This window comes from Malaclemys terrapin, chromosome 2 (genome assembly GCF_027887155.1).
Source record: "Malaclemys terrapin pileata isolate rMalTer1 chromosome 2, rMalTer1.hap1, whole genome shotgun sequence".
In the NCBI taxonomy this organism is placed as follows: Eukaryota; Metazoa; Chordata; order Testudines; family Emydidae; genus Malaclemys; species Malaclemys terrapin.
Window position 1 is genome coordinate 1,405,869 of NC_071506.1, and position 14,331 is coordinate 1,420,199.

Below are 14,331 nucleotides of genomic sequence, written 5' to 3' on the forward strand. Positions count from 1 at the left end.
GGCCCCCTTCCCGGCTCATGCTAGCTCTCCACCACTGGCTCCCCCCCAGCCCTATTAGCACAGGACCGGCCAGGGGAGCCCCTGGGCTCTGGTGTTGAAGCGGGAGCTTACATCACAATGTCTGCCAGCTGCCCTGCTCATGTCATCACCACCGGCCAGCCACCATCCCAGCAGTGGAGGCCAGAGGGGGGTGCATGGCCAGCTCCCAGTCCACCTAAGCCCCTGAAATCCCTTTCCCCATGGCGTCGCTGGCAAGCGCAAGCCCCCTTTCTCCGGGGATGGCCGTGATCAGCTGCTACGAGCGGCTGAGAATGGAGATCCAGGCACTGATCACTGAGAACAAGGAGCTCAGGAAGCTAGTGGACTTGATGAAAGAGAACCAGGAGCTGAAAAACGTCCTGCGGAACCAGTCGCTGAGCGGCGAGACGTCGCTGTCCACGGTCGCCTCCAGCAGGTCCAATGAGAGACAGCAAACCGGTGTCCTCAGCCCAGGTCAGGCAGGGCTCGGGGACAGCGCCGTGGCGGGGGGTAGGCAGCTGGGGTCTCCGGCATGGCCCCAGGAGCTGAGCCGGCTGGACGGTCCTGAGGAAACCCCAGTGTGCTTCGAGGTGGGGCACCCCAGTCCTCTCTAGGGGCACTTGAGGCCCCACATGCTTCCTCACCAGCTGGGAGACCATTTTCTCCAGCCACCTGCTGGTGGCTGGGCCCTGAGCTGTGCACAGGGCATTCCTCCTCTGTACGGCCCGTACGCAGCCCTGCGCTGTGCCCTGGGGCAGCCCTGTTCTCTGGGCAGCAGTGCTGCTCAGATGTGATCCCTGCCCAAGACGCTTGCCAGGCCAACCAAGCCCAGACACCCAGTCTTGGCACAGGTGCCAGGCCCTGCTACTGCAAACCCACTGCTGGCTAGATTGTCCCTGCAACGCTCTGCCTCCGAAGGGCCGGCTTTGACTGGAGAGCGGCAGAGGGCTGCAGGTGCCTGGGCGGGATCTCGTCTCTGCCCAAACCCTGTGGAGGGGACGTGCTATGAAGAATACACAGGGTACAGCTCCCCCAGCACTCCCCATCCCCCCATTTGCACCCCCGGCCAGTACCCCTTTGCATCCCGCACACGGGGAGCCAGGGAGGGCAGGGTACGCTAGGAAGTGAGGTGGTGTCCGGCAAGCAAGGACGGGCCCTGCTCGGAGGAGGGAGCCTGGCACCCACCCACTCGCAGGCTAAGGGCAGGCACCTCCGGCACTGCCCTCCCTGGGCTTTCTCCCCAAGCAGCGGGGTAGGCGAAGTGCCCGGCCTGGCTCCAGACCCCTGTGGGACCGAGCAGCCGTCACGGCAGCGTGTGCCAGGCAGGCTATCACGTGCCCAGGGGTGACAGGTGTTACCAGAGACCCATCTCCACCCCTGCAGGCCCCGCAGCTGGGTCCTCGCTCTTCCGCCAGAGCACCTCCCGGCTGTGGGACGACTCCATTGAGGAGGGGCAGCTCGCCAGCAACCTGTTCGGCTCGGGCTCCAGAACATCCTCCCGGGCCAGCAAGACATCGATCTCTGAGGGCCAGGTCTCTGAGGCCAGGGCCCGAACCCCTGAGTCCTCCTACCGGAGCTCCACCGACTCCAGCAAAAAGTACATGCACACCCGGCTGCCCTCCAGCGTCAACTTCAAAGGTAACAGCCCCTGCCTCAGGGCGGGGGGGGGGGACACACACGTGTCTGTGGGGGTGTTTGTGTGTATATGTTCATGTGGAGGGGTACATGTGCATGTAGGGTGTTCGTGTGGGGGCTATGTGTGTATGAAAGGGTGTTTGTGTGTACATGGGGGATTATGTGTGTATGTGGGGTGCTTTGTGTGTGTGGGGGTACGTGTGTTTGTGGGGGTGTTCGTGGGGGGTAAATCTGATGAGGGTCAACAAGGACAAGTGCAGAGTCCTGCACATAGGAAGGAAGTATCTCATGCACCGCTACAGGGTGGGGACTGACTGACTAAGCGGCAGTTCTGCAGAAAAGGACCTAGGGGTTACAGTGGATGAGAAGCTGGATATGAGTCAGCAGTGTGCCCTTGTTGCCAAGAAGGCTAACATCATACTGAGTTGCATTAGTAGGAGCATTGCCAGCAGATCGAGGGAAGTGATTATTCCCCTCTATTGGGCACTGGTGAGGCCACACCTGGAGTATCGCGTCCAGTTTTGGGTGCCCTGTGGCGGGTTCGATCACTGAAACCCCCTTGGGACTGTCACCTAATGTGCCGAGACTACCTCTGAGCCCGTTTTCTCTGCCAGTTTGGGCTTCCAGAACCCTGCCTTGTCGAGCCAGATATGCCAGTCTGCTCCAGCACAGACCCAGGGTCTGAACCACATGCCCCAAAGCTACAGACTTAACTGAAAACAGCTTAAGAAGTGCTTCTGCCTCGAGCAACCAGACCCAGCTCCCAATGGGCTCTAAGCCCCAAATCATTTTACTCTGTATAAACTTTATGCAGGGTAAACTCATAAATTGTCCCCCTCTATAACACCGATAGAGAGATATGCACAGCTGTTTGCTCCCCTAGGTATTAATCACTTACTCTGGGTTAATTAATAAGCAAAAAGTGATTTAATTAAGTATAAAAAGTAGGATTTAAGTGGTTCCAAGTAATAACACACAGAACAAAATAAGTTACGAAGCAAAATAAAACAAAAACATGCAAGTCTAAGCCTAATACAGTAAGAAGCTGAATACAGATAAAATCTCACCCTCAGAGATATTCCAATAAGCTTCTTTCACGGACTAGACTCCTTCCTAGTCTGGGCCCAATTCTTTCCTCTGGTACAGTCCTTGTTTCAGCTTAGGTGGTAACTAGGGGATTTCTCATGACTGGAACCTCCCTTGTTCTGTTCCACCCCCTTATATAGCTTTGGCACACGGCAGGAATCTTTTTTCTTTTTGGGTCCCCATCCCTCCTTCTAACTGGAAAAACACCAGGTTTAAGATGGATTCCAGTACCAGGTGACATGGTCACATGTCCTGTGGGACCCCAGCCTCCATCCTACCTGGCCTGACTCACAGGAAGGCTTGCAAGTAAACAGAGCTATTTACAACCAATTGTCCTAGTTGATGGGAGCCATCAAGATTCCAAACCACCATTAATGGCCTACACTTTGCATAATTACAATAGGACTCAGAGTTATATTTCATATTTCTAGTTTCAGATACAAGAATGATACATTCATACAAATAGGATGATCACACTCAGTAGATTATAAGCTTTGTAATGATACCTTACAAGAGACCTTTTGCATGAAGCATATTCCTGTTACATTATATTCCCACTCATAAGCATATTTTCATAAAATCATATGGAGTGTAACGTCACACCCCCCAATACAGAAAAGATGTGGACAAATTGGAGAGAGTCCAGCGGAGGGCAACGAAAATGATTAGGGGGCTGGGGCACATGACTTATGAGGAGAGGCTGAGGGAACTGGGATTGTTTAGTCTCAGAAGAGAAGAATGAGGGGGGATTTGATAGCTGCTTTCAACTACCTGAAGGGGGTTCCAAAGAGGATGGATCTAGACTGTTCTCAGTGGTGGCAGATGACAGAACAAGGAGTAATGGTCTCAAGTTGCAGTTGGGGAGTTTTAGGTTGGATATTAGAAAAAACTTTTTCACTAGGAGGGTGGTGAAGCACTGGAATGGGTTACCTAGGGAGGTGGTGGAATCTCCTTCCTTAGAGGTTTTTAAGGTCAGGCTTGACAAAGCCCTGGCTGGGATGATTTAGTTGGGGGTTGGTCCTGCTTTGAGCAGGAGGTTGGACTAGATACCTCCTGAGGTTCCTTCCAATCCTAATCTTCTATGAGTCTTTGTCTGTTGGGGGGTATGTGTGTATCTGGGGGTAAGTGTGTTTGTGGGGGGTACCTGTGTGAGTGGGGGATGTTTGTGGGGGGGTACATGTATTTGTAGGGGTGTCTGTGTGGAGGGTACATGTTTGTAGGGGTGGGGGTGTTTGTGGGGAAGATACGTGTGTTTGTGGGGGGGACCTGTGTATGTGGGGGCACATGTGTATGTGTGGGTGTTCGTGTGGGAGGTACATGTGTCTGTGGGGCTGGCACAGTTCCTCGGAGCCGCCGTCACTCCGGACACCACCCCCTAAGGGCCTGGCCACTGGGCGGCTCTTCAGGGCTCTGTCCAGTCAGTGCTGATTGCCCCTGGGGGTCTGGGGGAGGGGGAGTCTGGGGGGGTCCCACCCACCCCAGGACACAGCACCTCACCTCAACCCACTTCACTCCCTGCAGCTTTCTCCTGACAGTCACCCTGAACGTCCCTTCCTTTCACCCCATTCCTCCTAGCCCCATGGCTCTGAATATCCCCCCCAGGGCCTACACCCTCAGTGCCCCCCCCCAGTTCTGAATACCCCCACTGGGCCTGCACCCTCAACGACACTCCCCCCCCCCAGCTCTGAATACCCCCCACAGGGCCTGCACCCTCAACGACCCCCTCATGGCTCTGAATACCCCCCAATCTGTACCCTCAGTGCTCCCCGCCCCCATGGCTAGGGTTGCCAACTTTCTAAGTGCACAAAACTGAACACCCCTGCCCTGCTCCTTCCCCGAGCCCTTGCTCCGCCCCTTTGCCTAGGCCCCGCCTCCCACTCACTCCATCCCCCCTCCCTCTGTCACTCGCTCTCCCCCACCCTCGCTCACTCGCGCATTTTCATTGGGCTGAGGCAGGGGGGGGGGTGCAGGAGGGGGTGAGGGCTCTACATGGGGGTGTGAGCTCCAAGGTGAGGCCAGAAATTAGGGTGTGGAAAGGGGCTCCAGGCAGGGGCAGGGAGTTGGGGTGCAGGCTCTGGGGTGGAGCTGGGGATCAGGGGTTTGGGGTGCAGGAGGGGGCTTTCGGCTGGGGGCTGGAGCTGAGGGGTTCAGCGCGTTGGAGGGGGCTCCGGGCTGAGGCAGGGGGTTGGGGTGGGGGAGGAGGTACGGGCTCTGGGCTGGGGGTGTGGGTTCCAGGGTGGGGCCAGAAATGAGGAGTTCCAGAGGTGTGGGGGGCTCAGGGCTGGTTCAATGGTTGGGGGGTGGTGTGGGGTGCAGGCTCCAGGAGGGAGTTTGGGTGAGGGAAGGGGCTCCAGGTTGGGTCAGGGAGTTGGGGTGTGGAAGGGGGTGCAGGCTCTGAGCAGCGCTTACCTCGGGCGGCTCCCTGGAAGCCGCGACGTCCCTCGGTCCCTAGGTGGAGACGCGGCTGGGCAGCTCTGCGCGGTGCGCTCTGCCTCGGCCCGCAGGTGCCGCCCCCACAGCTGCCATTGGCTGCGGTTCCCAGCCAATGGGAGCTGCGGAGCTGGCGCTTGGGGCGGGAGCGTGGGCAGCACGCAGAGCCCCAGTGGACACCCCTGCGCCTCGGAGCCGCTTCCAGGAGCTGCGTGAAGCCAGGCAGGGAGCCTGCCTTAGCCCCGTGCGCCGCCAACTGGACTTTTAACGGCCGGTCAGTGGTGCTGCCCGGAGCCGCCAGGGTCCCTTTTCGACCAGACGTTCCAGTCAAAAACTGGCCACCTGGCCACCCTATGGCTCTGAATACCCTCACTGGGCCTGCACCCTTCGCGACCCCCACCCCAGTTCTGAATGCCCCCTCACCAGAGCTGTCTCTTGGCCAAGCAGCTGGATTTAGCTCCCTCTCCTCTCCCCCCTCCCCGGCCCGGTGCTGGCTCCCCAGCCCCTTCCTTGGTGCCGGTGGCTGTTCTCTGAGCTGCCCTGGGGTTGCCAGTGGCTCTGTGGCGCTGAGGTGCCAGCTGTCAGAAGGAGGCCCCCAGGCGCGGCTGGGCCCAGCACCTCCCGGCTCCAGGCCTCTTCTGTGTCATCCGGCTGGGGCTGTAGTGCGGGCAGGCTGGGCCAGGCCTTTCCAGTGCACCCATCCCGCCTCAGCCCCCAAGCTGGTGCTGGTGGCGGGAGCCGGTGCCAGGGCAGGGCCCTGGGGCAGGGCCTGGGGAGGCGTCCGTAGGGGCAGTGCCCAGGATGGACAGATTGGCATGCCCAAGGCAGCCAAGCGCCGGGGCGGTTTGCTTTGGCGGCGTGGCTCACACTCCCTGGCAGGGCTGGGGCTGGTCTGGTGCTGTGGGGACATTCACCGCGGGCTCTTGGTCCCCTGCAGCCTCCACAGACAGCGTCCCCCACAACGTCTCGCCATGGGACTCCAACCTCAACGACACGGTCTTCACCGAAGAGATGCCCTTGCTCCCGCAGAGTGCCACCTCCCCCACCAGCAGGGTCGCCCCCGTCAGCTTCCATATGCCCCCGACTCCACAGGACCCCCAGCGCCCACCGGACGTCAGGCCCAAGGAGATGACGCGCAAGGTCTTCCGAGCCGCCGATAGGCCCCAGACACAAGGGGCCACTTCCAAGCCCAGCATGGTCAAAGGTAAGCGGCCGCTACTGTGCGGCCTGCGGGTCGTGGTCACAGCAAGAGCCCCAGGCGAACATGGCCCGGCTGGGGAACCCCCGGTGGCTCTGTGGGAACCAGACAGCTGGGAATGAGGTGGCCCGGCTGGTATCTCTGCCTGTGTCCTGGCCCCGGTGCCGTGTCTCATCCAGGAGGAAGTTACCGCACAGCCACGGCCGGGCAGACATGGGGAGGGGTCAGTGTGCACACAGGGCGAGGGAGCCGGGGGCATTGCCATAGAAACGTGGCTTGTTTGCACAGATTCGTGCCTGCCAGTGAGGGTCACCATCCAGCTGATTCCTATTGCTGGCGCCTTGGGGCGGCTGGGGCCAGAGTGGACGACTCCCTGACCGGCGTTCCTGGGGCCTTGCAGATCACAACCAGCTGACCTGGGAACGCATCGTGGGGGAAATCGCCTTTCAGCTGGATCGCAGGATCCTCTCCAGCATCTTCCCCGAGCGTGTGCGGCTCTACGGCTTCACCGTCAACAACATCCCTGAGAAGATCATCCAGGTAGGAGAGCAGCCGAGGGCTGGGCAGGCCTGGCTCTGCAGCTGGCACGTTGCTAACGCTGGCCTGTGCGCGGAGCTGCGCCCTGGGGTGCTCCAGCTCACCAGGACAGGGACAACAAGGTGCTTTCTGCTGGAGCTGAAGCCAACGGGGGCCCCCTCTTGTGTGTACCCCAACTGCCAGGGGGTGGGGCTCATTACCTACCCTGGGCCATTTCCAGCCTGCTGGCGAACGCCAGCCCGGGCAGCTGGATCGTCTCATCAGCCCCAGAGCAGCCTGGCAGGGCAGGGTAAGCTCCCCATGGCGCCCTGCCCCTGGGCGAGAGGGGAGGGTCCAGCCCTTGCTCTGCGGCACAGGCAGCCTGGGGCAGCTCGGAGGCCCCAGAGGGGCATGTTATGCGCTCCCCAATGGGTCGCGATGGGGTACGGCCAAGTGGATGCCTGGCCACTAGAAAAGGGGCTGAGAATCCACCTGCCCATCTCACGCAGGGCCCCTTGGAGGGTCAGGGCTGTGGGTTACAGCAGCGTCAGCAGGGGTTCAACAGGGCCTTAGAGGCAAAGTGCCCAGCCCCATGCCCAGCCCCCTAAGATAGCAGTCTGCGGGTGGGGAGAGGTGGGACTAGCCAGGGCTGCCCCGTGCAGACAAGGGCTGCTTAGCTTCGTAGACCCGAATGGCTGCACCAAGGGGCCAGCGCCAGTGCGCGACCCACGCTGCTGACGGGGCCACACCTGGGCAGACAAACCGCGGGGAAGGTTCCCCGAGCATCAGGCAGCTCCATCTGGCAGGGGGACAGATCCTCTGGGGAAGCAACAGAGGGTCCTGTGGCACCTTTGAGACTAACAGAAGTATTGGGAGCATAAGCTTTCGTGGGTAAGAACCTCACTTCTTCAGATACAAGTAATGGAAATCTCCAGAGGCAGGTATAAATCAGTGTGGAGATAACGAGGTTAGTTCAATCAGGGAGGGTGAGGTGCTCTGCTAGCAGTTGAGGTGTGAACACCAAGGGAGGAGAAACTGCTTCTGTAGTTGGATAGCCATTCACAGTCTTTGTTTAATCCTGATCTGATGGTGTCAAATTTGCAAATGAACTGGAGCTCAGCAGTTTCTCTTTGGAGTCTGGTCCTGAAGTTTTTTTGCTGTAAGATGGCTACCTTTACATCTGCTATTGTGTGGCCAGGGAGGTTGAAGTGTTCTCCTACAGCTTTTTGTATATTGCCATTCCTGATATCTGACTTGTGTCCATTTATCCTCTTGCGTAGTGACTGTCCAGTTTGGCCGAGGTACATAGCAGAGGGGCATTGCTGGCACATGATGGCATATATCACATTGGTGGACGTGCAGGTGAATGAGCCAGTGATGTTGTAGCTGATCTGGTTAGGTCCTGTGATGGTGTTGCTGGTGTAGATATGTGGGCAGAGTTGGCATCGAGGTTTGTTGCATGGGTTGGTTCCTGAGTTAGAGTTGTTATGGTGCGGTGCGTGGTTGCTGGTGAGCGTCCTCTGGGAAGGGGTAGGAAGCCATGGCCACTGCGTTCACAGCCAGAGCCGCTCGACTCAGGACGAGCCTGCCCAGGCCCTGGGCTGCATGGATGGGACGGGCACTGACAGAGCTTTTCCCCCTGAAATGTACACGGCCCTTCGAACTAGCCCTTCCCGTCCTGTGGCCATGCTCCAGGGACAGGCCCTGTTGCAGCGAGGCAGCTCCCCAGCCCTGCCAGCCCCAGCTCCCCAGAGGGGTAGCCCCCAGCCCAGCCCACCCAGGCTCATGGCTCCCCTGTGGGGCAGCTCCCAGCCCAGCCAGCCCTAGCTCTTGGCTACTGTGACAATGCGGTTCTGGCGGAACCCAACTGAGAGCGCCAACTCAGGACAAATTGCTAAAACAGGGCGGTTACAGCCCAAGGCTGGGGTTTTTCCACCTCTAAGGCAAACCAAACCAGCCAGACTAGGAGGACTTCGGTCTCACCCCACTGGCTAACCGCAAGTCACACAAGCAATCTCCTTAGACACTCCAGTTTCCCAGTATCACCACCAGTGCCACTCGTTATGGGGACAAATGGTTATGAAAACCAATACCCCAGTAAAAGAAAAAGGTTCTCCTGATCCCAAAGGACCAAGCCCCAGACCCAGGTCAATATACAAATCGGATCTTACCCACAAATCACACTGTTGCCAATCCTTTAGAATCTAAAATCTAAAGGTTTATTCATAAAAGGAAAAAGATAGAGATGAGAGCTAGAATTGGTTAAATGGAATCAATTCCATACAGTAATGGCAACGTTCTTGATTCAGGCTTGTAGCAGTGATGGAATAAACTGCAGGTTCAAATCAAGTCTCTGGAACATCCCCAGCTGGGATGGGTCCTCAGTCCTTCGTTCAAAGCTTCAGCTTGTAGCAAACTTCCTCCAGAGGTATGAAGCAGGATTGAAGACAAGATGGAGATGAGGCATCAGCCTTATATAGTCTTTTCCAGGTGTAAGAACACCTCTTTGTCCTTACTGTGGAAAATTACAGCAAAATGGAGTCTGGAGTCACATGGGCCAGTCCCTGCATACTTTGCTGAGTCTCAAGGCATATTTGCCTTCTCTCAATGGGTCCATTGTACAGCTGATGGTCCTTAATGGGCCATCAAGCAGGCTAGGCAGAGCTAATCCCCGCTTGTCTGGGATGTCACCCAGAAGCATAGCATAAGTTTGAAATACAGACAGTATAGAGCCAATATTCATAACTTCAACTACATCACTGATACATAGATATAGACAGCATAATCATAACCAGTAAACCATAACCTTGTCCTAGACACCCCATTTGACCCCCTTTATACAAGATTTGGGTGTCACTACAGGACCTTGGTTGCAACAATGATCTATATGGTCCCAGATTATATCAATAACATCACAACTACCCAATGGGGAGCCCCTGGCCCAGCCAGTCCCCCTGACCCAACCAGCCAGGCCTGGCAGGGCAGCCCCCACCCAGCCAGCCAGGCTCCCATCTCTGACAGCAGCCGGCACCCGCTGTTCAGAGGACGGTGCAGGAGCCCTGCAGTATCAATTGTGGGGTGAGCTGCCCCAGAGGAGTTCCTCTGAGTCTGTCCCGGGGAGCTGGCTCCTGCCCTGGGGGCTCATGCCCGTCTGAATTCTGAGTTAGGGGTTAGCAGTGACTCTGGCCAGCGGACTCTCATCCCATTTCAGACTCCGACATGTAGTGGCAGTGAGTCCCACAGGCTGACTGTCGGGCTGAATCCGGTCTCCTCTGTTCTGCCCCCCTGAGATAAGTTAACTGGGGTTTCTGACCTCAGGGTGCCCAACCCCTCCCTTCAAACCACTCCTCTTTTCCAGGCATCCACCAACCCCATCTCCAATCAGGTGGATGAGCAGCAGTGCACAGCGATGACGCGGCGCTACCTGGAAATGATGAACCGCCTGAAGGCGGTGGGGTACAACCCATGCATGCACCCCAGCTTCACCGAGTACATCGTGAACGCCTATGGCATTCTGCGGGAGCGGCCAGAGCTGGCCGCCTCTGAGAGCGGCTCCTACAACAACGTGGACTTCCTGCGCAAGGTGGTGCTGGAGACGGTGCCCGAACCCGTCCGGGACAACGCCGTCATTCTGCTTGAGTGCCTCGCCCAGCTGGCCAAGGATGACGGCAAGCCCATGTTCATCTGGTGAGCCCAGGCTGGCCTGCCTGTGCGCCGCAGCGAGCCAATTAAACATTCAGCAAAAGGCCCGATGCCCCAGAGCTTCATTTGAGACCAACGCGGCACGAGAGCCAATGAACTTTATACCAACGCTCTCCGGGCCTCGTCTCCAAGCCGTGCCCAGGACCAGCCCCCTGGTAGTCTCGGCACATTAGGTGACAGTCCCAAGGGGGTTTCTGTGATCGAACCCGCCACAGGGCACCCAAAACTGGACGCGATACTCCAGGTGTGGCCTCACCAGTGCCCAATAGAGGGGAATAATCACTTCCCTCGATCTGCTGGCAATGCTCCTACTAATGCAACTCAGTATGATGTTAGCCTTCTTGGCAACAAGGGCGCACTGCTGACTCATATCCAGCTTCTCGTCCACTGTAATCCCCAGGTCCTTTTCCACAGAACTGCTGCTTAGCCAGTCAGTCCCCACCCTGTAGCGGTGCATGGGATACTTCCTTCCTATGTGCAGGACTCTGCACTTGTCCTTGTTGACCCTCATCAGATTTACCCCCCACGAACACCCCCACAAACACACGTACCCCCCCACACACAAAGCACCCCACATACACACATAATCCCCCATGTACACACGAACACCCTTTCATACACACATAGCCCCCACACGAACACCCTACATGCACATGTACCCCTCCACATGAACATATACACACAAACACCCCCACAGACACGTGTGTGTCCCCCCCCCGCCCTGAGGCAGGGGCTGTTACCTTTGAAGTTGACGCTGGAGGGCAGCCGGGTGTGCATGTACTTTTTGCTGGAGTCGGTGGAGCTCCGGTAGGAGGACTCAGGGGTTCGGGCCCTGGCCTCAGAGACCTGGCCCTCGGAGATCAATGTCTTGCTGGCCCGGGAGGATGTTCTGGAGCCCGAGCCGAACAGGTTGCTGGCGAGCTGCCCCTCCTCAATGGAGTCGTCCCACAGCCGGGAGGTGCTCTGGCGGAAGAGCGGGGACCCAGCTGCGGGGCCTGCAGGGGTGGAGATGGGTCTCTGGTAACACCTGTCACCCCTGGGCACGCGATAGCCTGCCTGGCACACGCTGCCGTGACGGCTGCTCAGTCCCACAGGGGTCTGGAGCCAGGCCGGGCACTTCGCCTACCCCGCTGCTTGGGGAGAAAGCCCAGGGAGGGCAGTGCCGGAGGTACCTGCCCTTAGCCTGCGAGTGGGTGGGTGCCAGGCTCCCTCCTCCGAGCAGGGCCTGTCCTTGCCTGCCGGACACCACCTCGCTTCCTAGCGTACCCTGCCCTCCCTGGCTCCCCGTGTGCGGGATGCAAAGGGGTGCTGGCCGGGGGTGCAAATGGGGGGATGGGGAGTGCTGAGGGAGCTGTACCCTGTGTTTTCTTCATAGCATGTCCCCTCCACAGGGTTTGGGCAGAGACGAGATCCCGCCCAGGCACCTGCAGCCCTCTGCCGCTCTCCAGTCAAAGCCGGCCCTTCGGAGGCAGAGCGTTGCAGGGACAATCTAGCCAGCAGTGGGTTTGCAGTAGCAGGGCCTGGCACCTGTGCCAAGACTGGGTGTCTGGGCTTGGTTGGCCTGGCAAGCGTCTTGGGCAGGGATCACATCTGAGCAGCACTGCTGCCCAGAGAACAGGGCTGCCCCAGGGCACAGCGCAGGGCTGCGTACGGGCCGTACAGAGGAGGAATGCCCTGTGCACAGCTCAGGGCCCAGCCACCAGCAGGTGGCTGGAGAAAATGGTCTCCCAGCTGGTGAGGAAGCATGTGGGGCCTCAAGTGCCCCTAGAGAGGACCGGGGTGCCCCACATTCACACTCCACAGGGCAGGCTGCTGTGGAGCGTGCCCACTGCCCCATTTCTCCCCTGTGGCCAGTGCAGGCCCTGGGCAGCCTGCGGTTTGTGTGCTGCCCCTGCAGAGGAGCTGGGTGCTGCTCCCACTCGCCTCTTCCCTTTGGCTGATGTATTATTGTTTAGCTCGGTGCAGGTGTGTGACACATTCCGGGTTAACCAAGGTGTGCAGGGTGACTCCCCACCACCTGCTCGCCGTGGGAGGGCTCTTGTCTGTGCTCACAGGGGGATGTTGTCTCAAAGCTACCGGCAGCACCTTGCTCTGGGCTCCAAACGCCCTGCTCTTTCCCTCGGCAGGCTGGCAATTGACACACCCCCACCTTGCTACGCTGAGCGCCCAGTGCAGATGTCTCAGGGCCCTTTAAATGCTCTGCCATGTGCATGGGAAGTTACTTGCCCAAGATGCAGTCCAGGGTCACATGAGCAGATCACAGGCCCAGGAGCGCTGCCAGCTTTTCTGCCGCCCTTTGGGGCAGAAGGTTCCACCCTGAAATGCCGCCGCGGTCACCATCCCCCAAATTGGTGGAGGGATAGCTCAGTGGTTTGAGCATTGGCCTGCTCAACCCAGGGTTGTGAGCTCAATCCTTGAGGGGGCCACTTGGGGATCTGGGGCAAAATCAGTACTTGGTCCTGCTAGTGAAGGCAGGGGGCTGGACTCGATGACCTTTTAAGGTCCCTTCCAGTTCTAGGAGATGGGATCTCTCCATTAATAATTATAAAAAAAATTAAATTGCAGCGCCCTAGGTAACTGCCTAGGTCGCCTAATGGGTTGCGCCGGCCCTGCACGTGCCCCCACGTCCTGCTGAATCACAGGGGTGGCCATTGGCTCCTTGCTGTCCGAGGAAGCCCTGTTGGGTGGGACGAGCCCATGGTGAGAGTGGAGTATCCTTACAGCTGACTAGCCCTGATGTCAGCCCACTTGGGGTGTCACCCAGGCTCACAGCACAGGTCTGAGATGCAGATACATCGCCAAGGTGCAAAACTGCCGGGACAATGATGATACGTGGATTTCACCAGGATACTCATACCTGACCGACTGTAACTTTTCCATTGATACCGTACCCGACACACAGTGTACAAGACTCAATGCCCCTTGGTAACAATGGTGCCCGTGTTACTGTAGCTAGTCCGTTTTATACAGCATCACACCAGGCTTTTCTCTCTTTTCATGAGCAGGGCGTTTCATCAAGTTGAGCTCAGTCCTAATGGGCCCCTGTTCCAAGTTCTTCCTTGGGCTCCGTTTCTCTCTGGCAGCGTCACGCCTGCATCTGGTCAGGCTGTAACCACAGGGCTGGGTCGACAGATCTCAGCGGCGATAGAGCCAGCCCCAGACCGCCCCACCCCAAGTGACGTATCACCTCCCGGAGGTTTGGAATCCAGTGTTCTGTGTCACGTAACGCTACAGTTTTCCTGTACAAACATCCCACAATCGCTGTGACAGCCAGCGAGTTCCTCACTTTGAGCAGGGACCCCACACAGCCCCGTTGGTGAAGGGTTGGGCAGAGGGCCGGACGCAGGGCTGCTAAACCTACTTCGGTCTGTCTGGGTTACAAGCAACCACGAGAGTCCCTGCCCAGGGCCCTGTTAGGCCAGGCACTGCACTCACGGGTGACGACCAGTCTAAGCGCCAGCCTGCCCTTTCCCAGGGCCTCCAGACCCGGGCTGCAGCTTCCTCGGTCCTCTGCACTGAGTCTCCATCCCCGGCTATCTGGGTGCTGATCCCCACTGTCACAGGCCCTGCGGGCAGGGGGTACAGTAAAGGCTGGGGGAAGCTGCGTGTGAGTGTCAGGGATGGGGCGAGGGGTCTGGGGCAGAGGCATCTGGCATGTGTGATGAAGTGGGACTCTTTCACGATATTTGGTATGAATATTGTGTGTGCCTCAGTTTCCCCTAGGTGGTGCCTGGTTAGTTAGGTGG

At 58.3% G+C, this 14,331-nt stretch overlaps 1 protein-coding gene across 1 annotated transcript; it reads left to right on the plus strand.

The window, feature by feature from the left end:
• The first annotated feature begins 278 nt into the window (after positions 1–278).
• SPATC1 (spermatogenesis and centriole associated 1) lies at positions 279–10,574 on the plus strand. Its single transcript, XM_054020489.1, has 5 exons — positions 279–492; positions 1,402–1,656; positions 6,107–6,373; positions 6,768–6,907; positions 10,242–10,574. Exons 1-5 carry the CDS (start codon positions 279–281, stop codon positions 10,572–10,574), a joined length of 1,209 nt encoding a protein of 402 aa, XP_053876464.1.
• Positions 10,575–14,331: the final 3,757 nt, after the last annotated feature.